The sequence below is a fragment of the Dasypus novemcinctus genome, chromosome 2, assembly GCF_030445035.2.
Source record: "Dasypus novemcinctus isolate mDasNov1 chromosome 2, mDasNov1.1.hap2, whole genome shotgun sequence".
Taxonomy (NCBI): domain Eukaryota; kingdom Metazoa; phylum Chordata; class Mammalia; order Cingulata; family Dasypodidae; genus Dasypus; species Dasypus novemcinctus.
The window spans coordinates 81,432,657-81,455,884 of record NC_080674.1 but is presented as its reverse complement, the minus strand read 5'-3'; the positions used below and the strand labels follow the sequence as shown (position 1 = coordinate 81,455,884).

General features: G+C 41.9%; 1 protein-coding gene across 1 annotated transcript in view; it reads right to left on the bottom strand.

Moving 5' to 3' along the window:
* The window catches only part of THBS4 (thrombospondin 4), a 45,743-nt gene that overhangs the window by 10,159 nt on the left and 12,356 nt on the right, over positions 1–23,228 (bottom strand). The window contains exons 3-13 of the mRNA XM_004455893.4: positions 15,532–15,779; positions 13,282–13,390; positions 12,828–12,910; positions 12,432–12,483; positions 11,986–12,215; positions 10,409–10,546; positions 7,598–7,666; positions 4,383–4,535; positions 1,149–1,253; positions 802–909; positions 342–501 (exon numbers count right to left, since the gene is read on the bottom strand). Coding sequence (XP_004455950.1) covers positions 342–501; positions 802–909; positions 1,149–1,253; positions 4,383–4,535; positions 7,598–7,666; positions 10,409–10,546; positions 11,986–12,215; positions 12,432–12,483; positions 12,828–12,910; positions 13,282–13,390; positions 15,532–15,779 — 1,455 coding nt within the window. The remainder of the gene's footprint in view (positions 1–341; positions 502–801; positions 910–1,148; positions 1,254–4,382; positions 4,536–7,597; positions 7,667–10,408; positions 10,547–11,985; positions 12,216–12,431; positions 12,484–12,827; positions 12,911–13,281; positions 13,391–15,531; positions 15,780–23,228) is intronic.

The following is a 23,228-nucleotide window of genomic DNA, read 5'->3' as shown; positions in this document are numbered from 1 at the left end:
AAAGGATGGTGAAAGAGTATGGAAATGTGTGAACTGGGAAAGCAGATGCTCTACAAAGACACAGCCCCAACCAGACACCACTTGAAGTAGTTGTTTCAGACAATGATAGAGAGTCCCAGAAATACCCAGGATTATTAAACAGGCGACAGGCTGTGAAGTCCCCTTCCACATACAAAAAACCCCCCAAATCCTGTCATCCTAGGGCCCTCCAGATGCATTCATGTTGAACCACCAGAGCTTGAAGCCTCTCGAGCCAGTAATTCCATTCCTCTGCCTGACAGAGATACTAGGGCAAAAGGACCCAGGAATGTCAAATAAAGAGCAAAGCAAGGCAAAGCAACCGTCTCCATCCATGTCATCATCACAGGCGTCTCCTTTCCCATCGCCATCAGTATCTCTCTGGTCATTATTTAAGACAGTCCGACAGTTGTCACAAGCATCCCCAAAGATATCTTTATCACTGTTCCTTTGGTCCACATTGTGAGTCAGGACGCAGTTATCCTGAAAAATCAGAAGACTGAACGTTTACTCAGACTTTTACTGCATCCCTCTGGTGTGCCAGGCCCTGGGATGGATGCTGGATCATCTCTACTTGCCCCATTGTTAGGAACTGTCACAAATCTTTGTCACTTTTATATTTTAAACACTTGTGAATCTTAGAATAAATAGGTCCCATGCGATGGGCATGCAGCCATGGAAACTAACATTTGGAAAGAGTAATATAAATAGTCGACCTTATGGGCTTTCTTCCAGCATCAGTAGCATATGACAATTCACAGTCCCTCCCAGGAAAGCAGGTACCTGCTCATTTAAGATCCCATCTCCATCAGCATCCTCGTCACATGCATCTCCAATACCATCTCTGTCTGCATCTTCTTGACCAGAATTTGGCACATATTTACAGTTATCCTAAGGTGGTGGGAGAGGAACATAGCTCAGAGTGACAGCCCACCTCTGTGTCAAGCCAAAAATTATTCCTGACCTCAAGACTGACTGTGGCTACCTGGTTTTACCGTTGGCTCTTGTTTTGCTTCATTTAGAAGCAATCCTTTAAATATGCAATTTGAACTGGGACCTGCTGAACCTCTTCCCCTGGAAGACGTGGCCTTTGAGAGCCATAGTAGTTTTTTCCTTCTTGGCCTCCTTACCTTCTGGCAGTTCCTGGCAGAGCATGGCAGTTCTTCATCAGGGTAACTGTCGATGTCCACATCCTTTCCACAGATGTAACCATCACCAGCCCAGCCGACGCCACACTGTGAATGGAAAATCCATCAGATGCCTGGGAAGCTGAGCCGGGCAGGGGCGCGGGAGGGGCAGCTGACAGGGTCTCTGCTCTTGCGTGTGCCTCCCTGTGCGGAGGGCCAGCAGCCAAATAGCCTTGTTGGGTGGAGTTCTAAAAACTATTTAGCTGTATTGGAATAGTCAAATGGTTCAAAATTTAAGAGGTACAAAGGAATAGCTATTGAAAAGTCTCCTTCCACCTCTGTTCTCTGGGCTCAGGCAATCAATGTAAGTTCTCAGGTATATATCAGAAATATTCTAAACATAGATAAATACACATACATTCATTTTTGCTTTGTCTTTTTATATAATTGGCAACATACATTTCTACACTGTTCTCTGATTTCCCTTTTTTTTTTTTTTTTACTTAATTTTATATCTGGGAGAGTTTTCCACATTAGGCCAGGGAAATTCATATCATTCTTTTTAAGGGCTGTAGATATAGCATACACAAAGCTGAATGGATGGGCCACAATTAACTTAGGCAGGACATCACAGGTGTATGTCAAACTTTTCAAATCTTTTTTATATTGCAAACAATACTGCAACAAAGAATTCTGGTACATTTATCATTCTGCATGTATGCTTGTTTCTTGGAGTAAAATTTCTGCTTCAAAGGGTATTTGTCTTTGTAGTTTTGAGTTACTGTCAGAATGTTCTCCATATGATTGCCCAATTTAGTCTCCAACAGGAAATGAATGAATGAATGGGTAGAGTGGCTTCCGTGGCACTTTTCTCATCATTCTTGAAGCATGATCATGCCTCTGAATGTAAGTCTTCTAGATCAATTTCCACCACCAGAGGAACCTGCCAAGGTGCTGTATCTCCATTCACACCCTTTTCTTTTAACAGAAGTTTCCACATATACAGTTCTGGGCCAGCCTGCTCTCAACTTCTTTGGAAATGCCTATGCCAGGGTCCTGCCACCACTAGCAGCCTGAGTCAAGAGCAAGTCTTTGGTCTCAGCAGAACAGGCATTAAAATAAGTTACTTTCTGCCAGGATCTTTACATTATATCTAGTCCTATTACCCTACTTTACAGAAGAAAACATCAGACTCGGAGCAATCACGTCCCTTGCCCAAGGTCTCAGAACTGGGACTTGAATTCAGGCCTGTTTCATTCCAACGTCTCTTGCCATTTCCATTTGGTTAAGTGCAGTTTTGAGTTTCCCCCCTGATTTTCCATGTCCTAGTTGCTCTTGTTAAAAAATAACTGACAAACCAAAGAGAAAGGAAGCCCTTCCTAAAGTGGTGCCTGGCTGTGAGGTGATGTGTGGGGGGCTCGTCCCAGGAGCAGGATGGGCCTCCAAGGGAGGGACGGGCTTAATGGCAGAAGGGAAAGGAAGATGGCAGAAGGGGCCTGGAAATGGAGGGAGAGGACAAGTCGACCTGTGAAAGGAGGGGAAGGGAGAGGGGAGGGAAAAGCGTCTGAGGAACAGAGGTGGCCACCAAGGGAAAACAAACTTTACACAAGTTAAGTGTTAAATTTCCTGGCCACTGTAATCAAAATAAGGGCTTTAAGACCAGGGACTCTCTAAGTTGCAGCCGGCCACTTCCCAATCTTCTGTATTCTCCTTCTGCCACAAGAGGCTTTAAAGGGCAGGCTCCACGGAGATTCCTCCCCATAACTCCTCCTCCTCCTGCCCTCAATTTCTTCAGCAGGACCCTCAGAAGGCCTGCAAAGCTCCACCGTGGGGTACAGGCCTTGACTCACTTTAATGAGGAAAAAATTTCCTCTAGGAACAAATACATTTTTAATGAGCCGTTTTCTGGCAGATTACATTATTTTAGCAGTCACACGAAGTTTATTAATCCTTTACCATCTGTCGCTGTGCCTTATTACAAATTCAAAAAACATATTAAAAGCCCCATCGCCCACCATCCCAGGGGTTTTGTCAATTTGTTCACAGAAAATAAGGATTTAAATGTAAATTTACACTTGCCTTTCAATGACTTTTTTGGGTAATAAGCATGCCCAGCCAACAGGAATTAGGGAAACTGTTAGTCCCCCCGCCTCCGCTTCAGCATATTCCTTCATCCTGACCTTGTTACAGAATACCTGGATTACCTGGCATAGCTGATGTCATCACTACATTTATTTCTTTTATTTTGTGCTGTTTTTCTTATTTTCCTATTTGAAAAGTAGTATGTTCATTGTAGAAAATTTTGCAGCATAAAGATAAAAAGTCTGAGCATGAAATACAAGGAAATGGAAAAAGTCTCCCAGAATCCTTCCTGTGCCCAGAGGCAATACCGTGAACTTGAAGGGCTTTGTGCCCAGGGCCTGGCTACTGGGAAAGGAGGGGGAGGGAAACAGCTAAATCTGCTTTTTTTTTTTCAATCCCTAGGATCCCCAAGGACAGACTGGGAGCCTGGGATTTGGAGGCTGGATGGCAGGAATGAGCTTTCTTCTCCACAAAGGGCCCCTACACCCACTGGGGGCGAGACTGACGTCAAGCCTGATGGCCTGGTCTCTTCCCTGCCTCCTCCTCTTCACACCTCCTCCTCGGATCTGGCTCCAGGGCTGGGGAATGCACAGGAATGGTGAACAGTAACTGAGCTGGGTGAGGTGGAGAGAATGGCCCCCTCAGTCCCCTCAGTCACCTGTGGGAGACAGGAGGTTTCTCTCTGAGAGTATACAAATCCACCACCTCTTTACTGTGACCCACTCCTCTAGAATCAGGCCAGACTTTTTGACTGGAGGTCTTAAGGGTAGGGCCAGTTGGCCAGCTGGTAGACAGGGCAGTAGAGGATAAGCAGGGAAGGAAGATCCTTCTCCGCCCTACTGCTCACTTCTTAGGTCCTTCCCTCAGAAGGTGCTTGGGAGCTGGGACTCCATCTAGAAAAATCACCACTGAGGTGCCCAAGTGAACAGTGTTGAACAATGACCAAGAAGAAAAAAAAGGCAGCTGATATGTTTAGATGTGCTTCAGATTGCTCTCCCACAAGCTCAGTTGACCCTGTTACTATTACATTCTAAGTTCATTTTGATTGCAATGTTTTCATTTTTGAGTACTTTTACCCTGAAGCTGGTAGAAACCAGTGAGTGGTGGGCATTTAAAATGGAAGAGGAAAAATGATAATGCAAGTAAACAACTTACCACGCATGTCACATCGCCCTGCTTCTCTTCAATGCACTGTGCGTTCACACTGCAAGGATTCAGTTCTGGATTTCTGCAGCTTTTTTCAGTTTTGCAGCCCCTTGTCTGATCACCAGTGTACCCTGGTTTACAAGGCCCACAGCGATAAGATCCCTGTAGGGAAGAAAGATAAAGGTGAGAGCCAGGAGCTCAAACTTTGAGTAAAGGTACTGCTATTTTATTTTTAAATGTACTCAACAATGCCAGGACTGAGATCCTTGCCTGCTTCTGCACATCTACATCTTTTAAGATTGTGTGAATGATGGTGAAATCACCATTGGGTTGGAAGCTGCGGCAGGCCATGTAGACACCGAAGGAAGAGAACTGAAGGTAGAAAGCTGGGTGGGGAGCCAAGGGTACTTTTACTTGGCAGCTCCACTGTGCAGGGCACAGGAGAAAGGGCTGAAGGTTCCAATGAAGTCCTGGGAAGTGGAGTGAGAGGCTTTATTCTGGGAACAAGGGGATGATTTGATTAAAAAGTAAGTTTTGTAGACTTTAAAAAAATGTTTAAAAAAATGGCTCCTTTACAATTGACAAAGGAGCAGGCATTCAATGCGTGGTGCGGTGGCTTGCATTGAGAATTCTTGATGAGGTAGGCTGCTATGAAGGAAACTGGCAAATGAGCTGCCTGTGCTTCCCCTCCAGGCAGGACTGCCCGCCCCCTCCCCCTCTTATTTTTAAACAGTTTTATGGAGATAAAATTTACATACCAAAAATTCACCTATTTAAAGCATACAGTGATTTTAGCCATACATGGCCTCTTCATTGCCAAGTCCAAAGGATGTTTCTCAATGATCTTTCTTGAACTATCAGCCTCATCTGAAATGTTGTCAGCTCTCTCCTTTTTGTGGTTTCTGCTCCTTTTCCTTTGCCTACTCCTTCATTTTTGTGGTGTATGAATTTTCCATTTCTCCCATGAAGCGTCCTCACCCTCCTAGACTGCCTGATTCCCTGAATTACCAAACTATAGCCATAGATCAGTGCCATACTGACACTCTCCACCCCTCCCCCTTCACTTGAATTAATCATCAAATACTGACAATTCACACTCTTACCCCCGCCCCCAGCCACCCCTCCAGTACAGCTCTTTCACCATGAGCATTACTTAGCCATTGTCACCAGTCTTCTGGGTTCCTGCAATAGCCTCCTAGCTGGTCTCCCTGTCTTGCCTCCTCAAATCCATTATCCACAAGACTTCTGGAGAGATCCGGCTGAGATGAAAAACTGTCCCTATCATTCCTTTGTTTAAGACCTTTCCCTTTGAATTCCCAGGGTGTATACTGCCTTTTTCACCTGGTTCCCTGGGACAACTAAGACCTAGAGCCTAGTCTAAAGCATCCTTTGTACGTAATGAATTAACTTATCCCCTATGCATCTGGAATGGACAAGTCATACTATTCTGGGGAGAACTGAGAAAACAGCACCTCAAATAATTTTCTGTAGATGCTAATGCTCTCCAGGAACCCCAGTTGGAAGAATCTGGGAGAACCCCAAAGGCCTTAAAATGGCATCTTTAAAAATAAATTCCCAGAGGACAGAGATTTTTCTCTGTTTTGTCCAAGCTCTATCCCTGGGGCTTAGAACAGTGTCTGAACAGAGTCAGTCCTTGATAAACATGTGCAGAATGAATGAATGAGTTCAAGGGCTTTCAAGCTAGGCTGCATGGCATTTTTTTTTTTTTTTTTTTTTACTTTCTGCTTTACAAATTATGCTTTAGCAACACTAAACTTCTTATAGTTTTTTTGAACACACCATATCCTCATATCATTTGCTTGTGAGTTCCTTGAGAGGGTAGGACTATGACTATTATTTTTTTATATTGCCACATACTGTGCTTTACACATAAAAGTCGCTTAATGATCGCTGAACTGAATTAGGCTGAATAATTTAGTGGGAAGTAAGAAAAGAGGAAGTCACGTCAGGACTCTTGATGAGTTTCACTTATTTTCCTTTCCCTGTTTATAAATCACTCGTTAAGACTGCCACTGACAGTTGTACAGGTTGCACAGTACCCTTGCACAGACTGCAATGAGAGTGGGGCCTCCTAGAGTTGTGTAGCGTGTCACCCACAAGACAGGTGGTGGTGGCCTTGCCTCACATGTAGAGGCCATCGAAGACCTTCTCTGTATGCCAAAGGGCTCCCAGGGGAGACTTTAAATACTAAATCTACTTAGCTTTTATTAACTATATATACCAGCCAAACACTTTGACAATTCATTGCACTTACTTCCTTTTGCACTAAGTAACAATACGTCTTAGGCAATATAGTGTGGTGGATAAAAATGCAACCTTTGCAGTCAGACTGGAAGTGTTACAAGACGTGTGGCTGTAGCCTAGTTGTTTAACTATTCTGTGCCTCCATTTCTTCAACAGGAGAATGGGGGTAAGAATAGTGCTTATTTGTATAGTGGTTATGAGGATTACATTGAATGACATGAAATTTGTGAAGTACTTCTACATACAAGGAAACTAGAGAAACTAGAGATGAAACAATTTCCCCAGGCATGTATGGTAAGTTAGCGCTATTGTCCATCTTGGAAATAATTGGTAGGACTTTTCAGAGATGAAACTTATTTAATATTTAAATGAGCTAACTATCCCCTAAGTGTAAAGAATTTACATTTATTACAAATTACTTCTGAAGCATTTTATGAAAAAAAGAACACTGTTCTTACAGTCACCAGTGAAATGCTTTCTGAAATACTAAATATAAACTAACAAGCTTTTCACATTTTTTTTTAAATTTTTTTATTTTTTATTGACTTTGTAATAATATTACATTAAAAATATATATGTGAGGTCCCATTCAACCCCCCCCCACCCCCCCTCTCCCCCCCCAACAACACTCGTTCCCATCATGCTTTTCACATTTTTAAAACACAAGGATGATAGCCACATTTTATTCAATAAATATTTAAGTGCCTAATGTTGCAAGTTTGATAGAGGATAAAGAACAAACCTGGAACTTAAAAAATTACTGTTATATAAAAAACTAAATTACTTATGATTTAAATGCATATGAAAAACTGATTTTCAACCAAATGTTTGTCCTTCTTCTGCAATATTATTATATTATGCCTGGACATTCTATATATGTTTGGGGTTATGATTCATAAACATACATTTGTTTAATAGCTGATTGTGCTTTGAGAACAACAATTATGAGAAACACTTACCAAAGTGTTAACACAAATAGAATTGAGAACACATGCTCCATTTCGACACTCATCAATATCAGTGCAGATCTGGTACAAAAAAAGTTTAGAGAGACATCTTATTTAAATAGAAATGCAAATAAATTTTCGTTTGGTTTGATATCTGTGTGTGAAGTAAAGATAGAATTTCAATAGAATGGTAGTCTAAGGGTCATTTTAGACATTTCTTTTGCCTTCTGCCAATTTCAATCCAATTTCAAATGGGGGTTACCTCATGGTATTTATTTATTTGTTTATTTATTTAAAGATGTATTTATCTGTTTCTCTCCCCTCTCTCCATTGTCTGCTCTCTGTGTCCATTTTCTGTGTGTTCTCTTGTGTCTGCTTGTATTCTCATTAGGCGGCTCTGGGAACTGATCCTGGGATCTTCCCAAGTGGGAGAGAGGTGATCATTCTCTGGCACTACCTCAACTCCCTGGTATGCTAAATTTCTTACTGTCGCTCTGCTGTGTCTCTTTTTGGTGCTTCATCTTGCTGTGCCAGCTCTCTGAGTCAGCTGGCATTTCTGAGGGCGGCGGTACTCCTGCTCAGGGCGGCACCCCTCGTGGGCTGGCACTCTGTGTGGACCAGCTCGCTGTGAGGGCCATCCTGGCTTGCGGGCCATCCCGCCTTCACCAGGAGGTCCCAGGCATTGAACCCTGGACCTCTTATATGGTAGACAGGAGCCCAACTGTTTGAGCCACATCTGCTTCTCCCTACATGGTATTTAAAGTTGCTCAGAGAAGGTAACTTCCACAGTTAATCCACAACCTTTATCTCAGGAAAACTCTTCTTTATCCTGCTTGGGATTCAGTGTACTTCTCTGAGGAGCCCTTCCTTCAATTCTGGAAAATTCTCAGTTTCCCTCCACTCTTATGCTTTCTATTCTCTTTTTGGAATTACAATGGGCTTTCTCATTAATACCATCTAATGAATATTCAAATCTCATTCATAGTTTCTATCTTTATCTTTCTGTGCTGCGTTCCCGATGATTTCCTTAGATTCATATTCTAGTCCATGAATTCTCTGTTAGCTATGTCTAATCTGTTTTCCCCTCTGAGTTTTTTATTTCAATGATTATATTTTTAATTAATAAAGTTTTATTAGGTTGTTTCTCAAACTTGCCCTTTTTTTTTTTGCATTGCCCTATTCTTTAATTATGGTATCTATTCCATCTTTGATCTCTTTATACTATTAAACTTACTTTATATTTATCATGTTTCCTCATGGTGGTTTCTTCATATAAATTGCCATTTTTGTTTATAAGCTCATCCTCAGTGATGCTGCCTTTGCCTTTGAGTGTTCCACTGGCCTTGAGTTTTGGAGTATCTTCGTAAAGTAGTATGACTTTGTTTGAACCAGGGCCCTGGGGATTTTACTGCTCCAAGACTGGTTTCTATGTTAATATTTTGGCTTGTGTTTCTGCATCATATGAGTAACATAGACTTGGGTTGCACAACTATTTATGGTACAAGCTTTTTAATTGTTGCAGGCAATTTCCATTTTTGCCCACTGTGTCCTAAAGCTAAAGTCAAGCTTCCATGTTGTTTCTTGGGACTAGTAAAATTTTTCCAGTCTTGTAACGGGTAGGGTACCTCTCTGAGGCTCCTGTCTTTATACAGGGATTTCAACATTTTTGTAAAGTGTCCAAGACTATATCTGCTACATCAACATAGGCATTAAAACCCCAGCTCCCACTCCTAGGACCTACATCTAGCTCCCACCTCTCATGAGCTACTGTGGATTCAGCCTCCACTCACAGCTCTGACTCTGAGTTCCTTCTTTGTTTCTGGAAACTGCATATTTCCCTTTATTTCTTTTGATATTGGTAGTGCATTAAAATTTGTTGTTAAATTTTAGTGAGGTAGCTACTTCAGTTCAGTCTATGCTGTTCTTGGAAATCCACTGGGAAATACTCTTTATTGGCCTACATAACACACCTTCTTTTTCATTTTTTCTCTTCCCCTTGGTTTAGACTTCGAGATTTTGTCTTTAGAGGAGACAAAGATAAACTTTGGGTCATTACTCTAATAGTTTCTTGTCATTCCTATATGTCTAGCTTCCTCCCTTTGCTAGTCTAAACAATGATGCCCTCTAGAGTCTTTTAATAGGCAGTTAGAAAATAAAGAGCCCCTGCCCTACTTCAAAGCTAATAATTTCCCTAAGGTAGTAAAATATATTTATAGACCAACCATTTTAAGGGCTGAAAACATCAAAAAGAATTTCACAGTCAGTCTGTTAAATAAGGGACCAGGATATAGCAGAACATTTGAAAATAAATGGAGACTGTCACAAAGTACTCAAGTGCTTTATGACAATTTATAACTTATATAAGAATAACGGAAGATTTCCTCAAGGGATTATTTCTACCCTTATAATCCTCTCATCTCAAAAGCAGCTACTGATTGGAAACAATGAATATAAAAGTGAACTAATTTATCAAAGCTTTTGTTTGTTTACCGATTCTCAATCATTTATTCTGCAGAATAAAATGTTCAATGGCTATCAACAAAATCAGCCTGAAATCGTGCCTTCTACTCTGTACTATCCCATTCTCTGTTTTTTGTTTTACAGTGATACACTATTATTCCAATCTAATTGCTCCCTACTTTCTGAATGTTATGAACATATATACTTAGACATGAAGTGAAATATTGCCTAATCTTCCCATTGTACCTCATGATATTCAGCATGGCACTGAGTGCCCAAATAGGGTAAAGGAACCAACCAAGAGGTGTTCTGTAGGTAACTAGAAAAAAAAAAATGAATAGACAAACCATGACTTCAGCCTACCTGCTTGTTTGACTTGGCAAAATTGATCCCAACACCCTGCATCATGTGCCCTGTGAAGCCCACTGGGCAAGCTTCACATCTGAAACCGGGAGCCAAGTTCACGCAGCGCACGCCTGGGTAGCAGGGATGGTATTTGCACTAGAGAACCCAAAAGAGTTCAAAGTCTTTAGCCACATGGTTTATGCACTCTCAAATTTTCATTCATCTACTTATATATGCTTACTTATTGACTGGACCATTTTTTGGTGGAATTCACGATAAAAAGAAAATAAAGTCTTCCAACTTCAGTTATCCATTGAATCCCTGACCCACAGATTCTGGGCTTTGCTATATTATAGAATAATGGCACATTCCAGTTGGAAGGATCCATAATGCTGATCAGTCTACCTCCAGTGTAAGCTCCTTGATATTTAAACTTGGAATTTAAAAATCTCTGTGAGAAGACAGCACTCCTGAACACTTACCAACTGGGTGTTAGATGAATCCAGATATATTAACCAGCTGCTCAAATGAAAAGGACTCAAGTAAACAAAGCTAGGGCATTTGTTTCTTCAGTAAGATTTGATTCATCAGTACCTGTGTCCCTGCCTTTGTGCCCTATGACGTCAATGGCTATTCCGAGGTTCTCTCAAGGTAGATCGGTTCTGATATTTTTTTAAAACCACTTCAGCTAATGTAAAAAACACAACCACTTTCTGCTCTTTCAAAAGGAGGAAAATTCCAGCTCAGATAAAAACCAGATGCAGTTCTGTGAAATGTGTGCAGATGTTTCTACAATTGAGGGATTACTGGAGACCATCTTAATTGCTTACAATCTGGGGAGATAATCAGCCAAGCAAACGAGCAAGTATTATCATGAGCCTACAGGAGCCCTGTGGGTGTCAGTATGTACAGAAGCTCCTTGCATGCTTCTCTTGACTTCTTCCAGCCTTCCTCTGGCTAGGTGGAAGGGTAATGCCCCATCTAGTGGCAGCTGACTGTTTTGAGACTGGACTAGCAACTGGCTGATCATTTAGAACAGTCTCTTTGTGAAGCTCTGCTGGCTGAAAAACCCCGGATTTGCCGTATGAGTTCTGTCTGGCTCCATCCCTGGGCTCTTTTGGGGACCACAGGTGTGGTTACTCACAGTTTATAAGGCCTCCTCAACAGGTTTTGTTGGTGTGAGACTCCCTTCTGCTCCTCTATTTTTAGGAAGTCTGAAGAAATCAGTTGTCACCCTTGAAACATACCCTTACAACAGGGTCCTCCTCCTCCCATGTTTGCAAAAGCATGGAAAAACCAAAGTTGTAATACAGACTGCTCGAGAGAAATAATCAATGCAGACATTTAAGTAAAAGCAGAAGTCTCAGCATCAACACGGGCAGGCGGAAGAGGCGGAAACACAGAAGAGAGCTCCTTCACACCCATTCCCAACCCAGCTTATGGTCTGTACAGATTCAAAAGGAAGTAGTTTTGATGTAGCCTGAGGACAACTAAGTCAACCCTTACTCATCAGGGGGCTTCTTTTTCCATTAGCTTTCTCTGTTAGGGTGTGTAAGGCCCGTAGCTGGCCACTTCCCCATCTAATGTAACTTTACCTCATCAGCATCAGAACAGGTGATCCCATTTCCCGTGTAGCCCTCCGGGCAGGGCCCACACTGAAAGCCCTCTCTGGTTTCAGTACATCGGACGCCTCTGAAACAGGGGTTGGAGTCACACCAGCGCTTCAGGGGAGGTGGGGAGGCTGGGGGTGCCGGGGAGGCTGGGGGTGATGGGCGTGCTGGGGGCATCAGTGTGTTCGGGGTTGGAGACTGAAAGCTGAGAGGACCTAGAGAAAAGCAATAGCCCATAGGCTTGTTCACCACTGGAACAACACACCAGAGACTAAACGAAATTTTGTTTCCCGATGAACTTCTCCTCCCTTCCCTCCGGTGCTGTGCTGATCTCCCAGAAACCACAGCCAGCCTTCCTCACCCCAGGCCCTTCCTCAGTCTGCACCCGCTCATCTGACTCAGAGCAAGCCAGTTACTAGAAAATCACTTACCGCAAGCCTGGCATTCGGCGATGGTGTTTCGCAAAAATGATGTTTCCTTGACCTTTAGAAATGGCAAGGGGGAGAAAAGATTGAAAAGGAGTACCTGATATATAATCCAGGAATAAGAGAATCCATGTGCAGCAAGTTAGGCAACATTTCTTAAGTAATGCCAGAAGTACTCCTTGATGCCTCTCACTCTGCTTGGAGTCATGGTGTGTTCATTGCAAGCTTCTTGTCTCCAGAGCCCTCCTAGCAGAGCCCCGCCTGGGGTGGTGGGCTGTGGGGGACCACCTGAGGCCTGCCTTTGGGCTCCCTTCCTTGCCTTTGCCGGCCTGCAGCTCCCCCAGCTGGCACAAAGAGCTCTAACAAGACTGAACTTCCCTGATGCTACGTCCTGTTTGTTACCTGCTGTCTCAGAAGATCCTTCACCTCTCCCAGTAGCTGGTTTAGTTGGGTTATTTGCCCCAAGAACTGTCGGTTAAAGTCCCCTGTAGGAAGAGCAAAAGGGGAGGCACGTTCAACCAGGGACAGTCACTTCCACAGAGACGCGAAGACAGATGATGCCCCAGAGAATCATCTTGTCATCTGAATTGGGGTAATGTGACTAATTCTTCTCAGAGGTAATGATCCTGATAAAATGCTACTGGCTAGTCAGCCCAAATTCTTGGGAGTTATACACATAAAAGAGCAACAAAAATATTCCTTGCCCTGGACTTTTGGCATGGGAGCTTGATCTCTGTAAATACAGCCTTTCGAGCTGTTCTGCTGACAGCCTGCCTTTGGGTGATACGACCCAGCCCGTTCGGCAGCCCTGGAGTTTGCCTGGGTTGCTAAAGGTGTGCAAACTGCCCGGCCCCACCTGAGCCTGTGACAGCCAGTGGCTCGCTCTGCTGCAGGAAGCAGTCTTGCAGGCTGGCCGCCTGGAACAGCGAGCCTTTCACCACCAGCTTCAGTTCTTCCAAGAAGTCCTGGAAGAAATCACATTCATAACAAACACTGCTGACATGGTTCAAACGTCAATGTGCTACCATAGCCACATAATTTTCATAGTGTAGTAGCCATGGATACTTGGACACTGAAATCTTATATAATTTTGTGGGTTCATATTTTTCCTAAAGCCTGCCAGTTCTGTTGAAGCAAATACAGACGTAACTAGCAACTTAGGACAGATGCTGGCATCTAATTTGGACTGAGTGTTCATCAAAGTGACTGACAAAAGGAAAGGCAGTTTTCCTTCCCAGTAGACATCAATTTTGTAGCAAAAATTACCTGATGAGTTGTCCAAAATTTATGGTGTTTAGATTAGAATAAAGAAAGTATTGATCCTAATTTTAAGCAGTATTGTTTTAGCTCTAGGCTTGAGCAAAGTCTCTGATTTTCTTGGGTTATGAGACTAATAAACAGTATAATCTATGATTAGTAAACAGTTGGGGCTATATTTTACATTACTGGTAGATAGCAATCATATATTGTTAGTCACAAGTCAATCTCCTCACCTCTTAATTTTGTAAATTATGCTGATTTTTACTATAGATACACATGACAAAAAACAGTTTACATAACTGCCAACAAAAGGTTATACATATTTTAGAAATGAGCATGCTAATAAGCATTCTCAGAAGAATTCTGTTTTTCAGTTTACCTCTGTTAAGATGTGTGCAACACGAGCTATGTAACAGATGTTGTGTTGGACATCAGACTGCAAGCTCCATGGAGGAAGGTCAGGGCTGGTTTTGCTCGCATACTATCCCAATGTCTCCCTAATGCCTGGAATGTGCCTAACACAGAGTCAGTGCTCAGGTGACTATAAAGACAGATTGCTACGGTCCCTGCTGATAGTCTAAGAGGTAGAGTTTGTGAGGAAATTCCAATAAGGATAGTTTCTGACTTTTCCATGGCTGACTCTTGGCTTTCAGAAATTGACTTATTTGATGGTGGGCACTAATTTATGAAATGGTCAGCGATACAATATCTGTCATTTCGATTACTTGGGCTAGTATAGGGACTCTAATGAGGCTTGGTGTATCTCTGTTCATTATATTTCACCATATATATTGGACTCTGCAAAAACAAAACAAAACAAAATCCTGGGATTTGAGCTTTCTTAGAATTTCTGCTTAAAAATGCTTGCAGTTGTTCAAGTACAAAATTCCAGGGAAGATTAATATAGTTTTAAAAATATTATCTAAACCTTCTCAGTCATTCCTAGTTGTAATGGAAATTATTGCTTATACTCTATCTCTTTGTAACTAAAACACATATAATGAAATAACAAAATGGAAATTCTCATTTCAGAGGCTGAGGATTAGAAGAGAGAAGATGCCAATATTACTGGCCACAACAGAAGAACATGACATGGTTACTGAGATTGGCATTGACTTTGGTAGCAGACGAAATTCAGGAACTATGACCAGTTAGAGTTATAATTATTGAAAATAACAAAGAATACTAGTTATTTACAGGAAAGAAAGCATTTCTTATCACAAAAAAATCTGAAAGAAATGTAAGCTGCAATTTCTACAGCAGGTGCAATGATATAATGAAATATACAACATCGGCACAATATAAAACAAGAGAAAATGGAGGGGAATTTAGAGATCACATGGAACTAGGCTGGCAAGAAGTTCCCTTTTTAGTGGCTATTCTAACAAGATCTGTGAAAACTATAGTTCCTAGTGCTTGGCAGTTTCCAAATATGTTTTTTAATTTTCATTAAAAAAATAACAGTACAGAAAGATTGAAAATACATAACATAGATAACCCTCTCTAACACAGCAATTTCTAATCTTGCTACTGTTTTCTAACTTTACAATTGTATCTGAAGAGACTCTATTTATCACCTAAAGTAAAATGGCTCACATTAGAGTCAGTATTTAAATAATACCTACCCCGACAGATTCTGGTTCAGTTGGACTTGTGTGTGGGCCCTGTATGAGTATTGTTTTTAGTTGCCTGGGTAATTCTAAAATGGAGACAGACTTAAGCCCACTGGGCTCAGAAGGGAACAGGCACTCCATGAGCCAAGATAGTTCCCTCAGGGCACTGCTCTGTCTTGGCAGTCTTGGCAGCCCCTTTCTCTACTTCAGGTCGTGGTCTTGTTGGTTCCTACCTGTGCCTTCCTCTGGAAAGTCCTCAATTCAATGGACTCAGGACTCTGGGAGAGGCCAGAAAAGGCTCTGGGGAGATTGTGAATGGAGTCCACTTGGGTGCAGTCCAGGTAGAGTTCTATGGAGCCAGCCCCTTGACGCAAGTTGGTCAGCCTCAGGAGGATCCGGTGCCGCCTCCCGTCTGCCAGTTGTAGGTTGTTGAAAACCACCAAGTGAATCTTCCCATCATTCTTCAGGTAACGAAGGATGGCTGGAATCAAGGACAGACCGATGATGGGTGTGAAAAGACAAGGGTGGGGGATACTCTACTGAACAACCTTTTGTTCATAAGACTGCATCACTGGAAAGAACATGAGCAGGTTGTTACTATAAATGTTGATTCTATATCTTCTTTGTGCCAGGCACCGTTTAGGCATTGGTAATACAGTGGCGAAAGGACCCACTCCCTGCCCCTCGAGGACCTTTTATGCTGATGGAGAGACAGACAACAGTAGCAAATTAAAAAATAAACAATATTGGGAAACGGACTTGGCCCAGTGGTTAGAGTGTCCATCTACCACATGGTGGTCCGCAGTTCAAACCCCGGGCCTCCTTGACCCGTGTGGAGCTGGCCCATGCGCAGTGCTGATGCGCGCAAGGAGTGCCGTGCCATGCAGGGGTGTCCCTGCGTAGGGGAGCCTCATGTGCAAGGAGTGCCCCCGGTAAGGAGACCGCCCAGCGCGAAAGAAAGTGCAGCCTGCCCAGGAATGGTGCTGCCCACACGGAGAGCTGACACAGCAAGATGACGCAACAAAAAGAGACACAGATTCCTGTGCCGCTGACAACAACAGAAGCGGACAAAGAAACAAGACGCAGCAAATAGACACAGAGAACAGACAACTGGGGTGGGGGAGGGAAAGGAAATAAATAAATAAATCTTTAAAAAAAATAAAATAAAATAAACAATATCATTTCAGATAGTAATAAGAACAATGAGCAAGAATAAGGCCCTCAAAAGTCAACTAAACTCTAAGGAAATCATAAGCTCCTGAGGGCACAAATTGATTAATTCACCATTTCCTGAGCACTCCCATGGGATTTGCTACTGTCCTTAGTTGTTTTAAATACTTATTTCCGACTTGCTGCAATTCTATGAGATTGGAATCACTACAGGTGAGGAAAATGAAGTTCAGCTGGGTACAGGAAGTTGCATTAAGACAGTAAGTAGCAGGACTAGAATGTGAACCTGAATGTGCATGGTCTCAAAGCCAGTTCTGGCTCATTCGCTAAAAGGATGCCTGAGCGGGGAGCAGATGCGGCTCAAGCAGTAGAACACCCGCCTCCCACACGGGAGGTCCCGGGTTTGGTTTCCAGTCCTAAATAGACAATTAAACAAAGAGCAGACAACGAGCAAAAAAATGTACAAGACAATGAGCAAACAGCAAACAGAAAACGAGCAAAAACAGACAAGCAGGGAGCAGATGTGTCTCAAGCAGCTGAATGCCTGTCTCTGATATGGGAGCCCCAGGTTCAGCTTCCTGTTCCTCCTAAAGAAAGAACAGACAACAAGCAGACAAAGAGCAAAAAAACAAAAATAATAAGCAGACAACAAGCAAAAATGAGCAGACAACAAGCAAAACAGAAGAAGGAGCCATCTCGGGTGGGGGTGGGGTGAGGGGGTGGAGAAGAATGCCTACCCTACCCACTGAGAGACCCTTTTTAGGCATATGTCAAATTGTCATATTGTCTCTGTTACCCATCTCCAAATTTAGCAATTCTCAGAAAATACTAAGTATCCACAGTTGCAAAAGAAGGACTAGGGGGAAGATTCAATTCAATACTTTGTTTTCTGTTTGTTTTTCTAGGCAGGTAACTATTCATATATTTTCTTAAGCTCATTACATGGAAATTTATATGAATTTAAAAATTTTTGTTCCATTATTGCTCCTAATAAACTAGGCCCTGACATGAAAACCATTCACCTTTTGTGAATGAAGCCCATTGGCCACGGTTTGCTATATAGACCAAGGTGACCTGCTCCCAAAGTCTAAGTGAGTCCACCAAAAACACTTTCAGGTCTATCCTCAAGTACTACTCATGACTCATAATTGTCACTAGAAATAATTCCAGGAAGAACGTGGGATGGTTGATTGTAAATGTGGCTGGATAACTGAGGTACTAAACACATCATGGCAGCTCCACAGGTCTGAGTCAAAGTCTTCAGCTGCCCCTGGGTAGAAAACCTTCACATATCCTAGTGGGAGAGTATAGTGGTAGGACTTTTCTGGACGGCAACTTAGTGATTTGTATCAGAACCTTGAACATGTACAGATCCAGTAATGTCACTTTTAAGGGACTGAAACTAAGGCAACTTTTTAGAAAGCACCAAGATGCATGGATAAGAATGTTCATCACAGAAATATTTATTATAACAAATATTTGGCACAACATATATGTCTAAAAACAGAGATATGACTACCTAAATTATGGTACAAACATAAAATATAAAGAAATACAATAAATAAAACATTATAAACTTGAAAAGACATTCCCAGTATTTTGTTAAGGGAAAAAAGATTATAAATCAGTATAGCTCCATTCATTAAAAAAATGTGTGTATGTATATATGCTTATACATGTATGTACATATCATCTGTATATGTGTGTATATATATAACACATACATGGAACATTAGAAGGAAATGTATCATCATTAATATAATTGCATGGATGATGTGTGGGTTTTTTCCCCTCTTGATCTTAATTACCTAATTTTTCTGTAAGAAACATGCGTGACTTACATAATGCAAAGAGTAAAAAAGAAAAGAATCACAGACGCATATACCAACTGTGTTGCTGTTAATCTGTATGATTTGTGGCAAGTAACTCAGACCATCATCTCAGGTAGTTCTTCTGTTGAGTGTAAATACGAACTTGGTGCCACCATGATTTAGCTGGCCAGGAATACCTCTTTATATTGTAGTATTGCACCAAAAAAAAAAAATCACTACTACTTTAAGGATATATTTTTAAGCCTTTCCCCACGTTAGACTTTCTAGGTTCATTTCCACATCCCTTCTAAACTCTGACTAGATTTGCTTTTTGGTCTGGAGAGAGCCAGCTGGAATCTGGTTCTGTGGCATAGAGAGATGCCAAGGAGGAGTGAGACAGGAGAGCTTCTCTTCTCTCCCTGCGGTGACCACCACTTGCTTATGGAGAAAAAATACTTGGTAAGACCTGGAAAGACAGGCTAGCTTGAAGGCATTTCTATGAATATAGTACACACTGTGTTTCGTCAAGAAGAGTATTGGTAGGGCTTAATATGTGTGGTATGAAGAAAAAGAAAAAAGTGAAGTGGGAAAGCAGAAAGGAGACAAGAGTAAACATTCTTGAATAATTTCAAGCTGCTGTTTACCCTTTTATTTAATATTGATTGGTGAGAACTTGCAATAGTAACTGCATGACTGGAAATTGGAGGCATATATACTATCTCTGGGAAGGGGGAAATTGAGCCCAAACATATGCACTAATTCAATTTTTTTAAAACTTCTATTTCTTTCCTATTTAGAACAGTTCTGCAAATACCTGGAATTTTTATAGGCCAATAAAAATACCACTTGGACCACCAAACTTGAATTAGGTCAGACACACATGTACTCAATATCTCTTTATTCTAGTCATGACCACCTCTTTCTTTTCCCTGTATTAACAGTTTAAGAGAATACCAGTGGTTTAAAACAAATACTCTTGGTCTTCCTCCATAAACTCAGATTTCCGTGAAATTCAAAGGAAACATATTTTCTTGGGCACGCTGCCTGCTTTTTAACAGGCCTTCACAGGGCATGTGGACCACGGTTTATTTTCATAATTGAATAGCTGAGTTTAATTTTATAAATAGTGCCTAGTGGACTCTGTTGCACATAACAGGTACACATTAAACACTGTAAATATAAACTGTCAATGAATAAATAATTGCATTTAAAGCTTTTCATATATAAAATAAGAATGTTTTGAGAATGGCAACCCAACCTCTTATTCCAGGTAGCAAAACCCTATTATTGTGTTCACACCCTCATTTAAGAGCAGTCTGTACTTCGGCCTTGCTTTTTGTTCCAACGCAACACCAAAATGACAAATTCCTCCTGCCTTTGAATCTTATGACAATGGCAAGAGGAAAAGAAGAATTATGGAAACTTCCATCTTCACAATGTCTGTTAGCAGAAAATTTATCAAGCATCTTGACATTTACCATTCTTCATATTTGATCCAATAATTCTTATTTCTCTTCCGGCTTCCATTTTTCATTTTTCTTATTTATTGCAAATTCCTAACTTCAGTGCCTCTATACTTATTTTATCTTCAGCGCAGTAAGACTACCCCAGAGGGCAGACAGGCGGCTGCTCGGGAAACTCAGCATTTTCACGTCAGTCTACTGTGTCCGGAAACGCCCTAAAGCTCTGCCCCAGGAGCCTGCAGCCCTCGGGGTGGGGGCTTCTCTGACCCTCGGCATCGGCAGCACTGTGGGGAAGGGGAGAGATCAGCAGTGGGTGCCGTCCTTCTCCCCAGTCCCCCTTTTCCAGGGCTCACCTCCCCCTCTTTTACCCCCCCCCCCCCACACACACAAACAGCAGAGGGGAAATCAAGCCCCCGGGAAATAGTAGAGAGAGAGTCAGACACTCGTTGTGCACCAGGAAGGAGGGCAAAGCCAGCGCCCTGAAACGGGAAGGCGCGTCTGCCCCCGACCCGGCCCGGGAGCACCCTGCTAGGAAAACAACTCTGTTTCTTCAGCTGCAGCACCTTCAGCTCTATTGCTCGTTCTGCACACTGTGTCCTGTGAAACACATTTGCTTGGTGATTTGGGCCTGGTTTAGAAGACTCGGTGCCCCTCGCGTGAGCTCCGGAGTCCTCTGCTCTGCTCCTCTGTGTGCGCTTCTACCTGGTCCTGACCCTCCTTCCTACTAAATTTCTCTTCTTTCCACGCACACTGTCCATTTCTTTGGACTGACGGTTCAAGCCTCTGCTAGAACTGCTCTCATCAAGTTACTGCCTTATCAAAGCAAGCACAGAAGCAAATGAAATCCTTCAATAGCACCCTGGTGCCTCCTAAATACAGTCTAAGCAGCTTATCAGAGGACTGGCCCCAACCTTCCAGGCACCTCGATCGCCCTGTTCTGTTTTCATGCCTCTGCAGCTTTCTTCAACCTCCCTCATCCTTTTCTTTCTGTGCAGTGATCTCCCCCTCTTCACTGCTTTCCGGCTCCTTCATCACTGCCTGTCTGAAGCTGCAGCTCAAATGCAATCTCCTTCCTGAAGCCTTCCTTGTTTCCTGTGGTTGGAAGTTCTTGCTGTCATTCATGTTTCCATAACACTGGGTGTACTTTTCTAGGACTCAGATTCCAGTCACGGTTCTGCTACTTAGTAGTTATGTAACTCTGGGCCAGTTAATTTTGCTAAGCCTCAGTTTCTCAAACTACGAAAAAGAGTTAAAATTCTTGCCCTTCCCATTTATCTTGCTTTCAGTGAAGATCAAATAAAATACAAAACTATAAACTATACAAATGTAGGCATTAGTATATTTATTTGTACTTATTTATCTTCTCTACCATAGCATAGACTCCTGGGATCAGAAGTCTATTTCTTACCAATTTTCCCATACTCTGCAGCATCTGACAGTACCAAATGTGACTACTTAGTGAATGAAAAAAAAAAAGTTAAAACAGTTTTCAGGTATCAGCTCTGATTTTTGTTACCCACAACTCTATCTTTTTTAAAAATGTGGATGCAGGTTTAATTGGTTTATTTATATAAATCTTTTTTCCTTTAAACTTTGCATCTTTTTGTCCTTGATAATTCGGGGCATACTTTTCTAGCCTTATCCCAAAGCTACATTTCCATACCTGGGTACCAACACAATACAGGAACCAAGGAGCACAGCTTGTTTAAATCTCAAATGACCGGCAGTAGATGAAAAAGCAAACCCAAGCAATGAAGATTTGAGAAATTGCTATCTCAGCAAAGAATTTTCAAAAGGTGATTTTGAAAAGTGGACCTTGTAATCAAAAATATTATTATATATTGGATGTCAGGCCAATGACAGGGTGCCAGCTTTAAAGCCCTGGAAATGATAAAAGGAGTTCAGAGTGAGTTGGCCTGTGGACTGCAAACTCAGGAAGGTAGTCCAGGGCTTTCTGCTTTGCTTGGCAAATGACCTTGCTGTCTGGCACTTTTAAATATACGATGGAAGCCATTGCTGTCAACGTTTCCTCTTTTTAAAAAATAATTGCACATTTAAAAAATGCCTTCATGCCATTAATGTCTCTTGTGATGGATATTCTTCTTTGCCTTTGCTTATTTATCTGTATGCCCTATAAGCTAAGTCTTTGTAGCATTAATGCTTTTGAAATACATATAAAAGGTAAATCATCAAATTGCTTTTCCTAAATGTACTCTGGATGACTCCTAGCTGTGATAAATACAGTCTGTGTGTTTCAAACTTTTCTTATGACGTTCTGAACAAACGTAAAGGTTACAGGATACTGACTCATGCACACGTGTGTGCAGGCATATAATGAAGAGAAACCAATCAGTGAAAGCAAACACGGCAGTAAGATTAAACATCTGCAGAAGGTTTTATATTTTAACAAAGTCTTAGGCTTATCATTCTATGCAACTAACTGGCAGGTAAGGAAGTTATGAGTGTGCACGGAATCCCAAGGTCAAACTCTAGGCGAGAACTGCACACCAGCTTCTCAGAGTGCATAGAACTCTCTGGCCTTAGTAGAATCACTGCGTATTAGCATCCTAAGTCATTCAGCTGAAGCTCTCACTTCAGAACTCCCTTCATTGAAAGTTGGCCTTTACCAGAACATTTCCAGTAGCAGGGAGCTCATTACTTTGCAGAGAAACCCACCTCACTTCTGGATAGTGCTCCAGCATTTTCCTAAAACAGAGCCAGTATCTGTTTCCTCTGAATTCCACCAATGGCCTAATTTTATTCTTCAGCACTATAGACAGATTCCCTCTCATCATCAATAGCAAATGACATTTTTCAAATATATTAAGGCCGCTTGCATAGATCTCATGTCTTCTGTCTGGCGCCTTTAGTTCTCCAGTTTCTTTAACTTCTGATTTGTGATGCAGTAAAAAATAGAACCCAGATGGATGCTCTGGGTGACTCTCTTCAAAATAACCTCTGACTTGATGGTGTCCCTGTAAAACATGTCCAGGACTAGACACGGCCTCCTAGATACGGTCCTAATGATTAAGAGTACAGGGTGGCTATTATCTTCTTTAGTTTGGTCACGTGTATATATTAATGAAGCCTAAAATTTAAGGAACTTTTAAAAAATAGGTGCATTGCTATCTCTGTTCATTCATGCAGTCATTCAGAAAACAGTTTTTAGCACGTGGTATGTACCAGGCACTATGATTAACACTGGCTGGTTCTCACTTAGATTAGATCTTCTAGGAAAGATCTCCCACATCCAGTACTTCTGCAATTTATTTTTCATTCTGAAGTGATGGTTTTCCACTATTCTTGTTAAATTTCACCTGATTCATTGTGACCCTTTGTGTCAGCCTGGTAAGACCTTGCCGACCTTGATGATAGCATCTGACCCATTCAGTCTCTTTTCTAGTTTTGTGCCAGTTGCAAACATGATAAAGTATTGTCTATTTCTTCCCCTAAGTCACTGATATGTTGAGCAGTTCAATGCCCCAA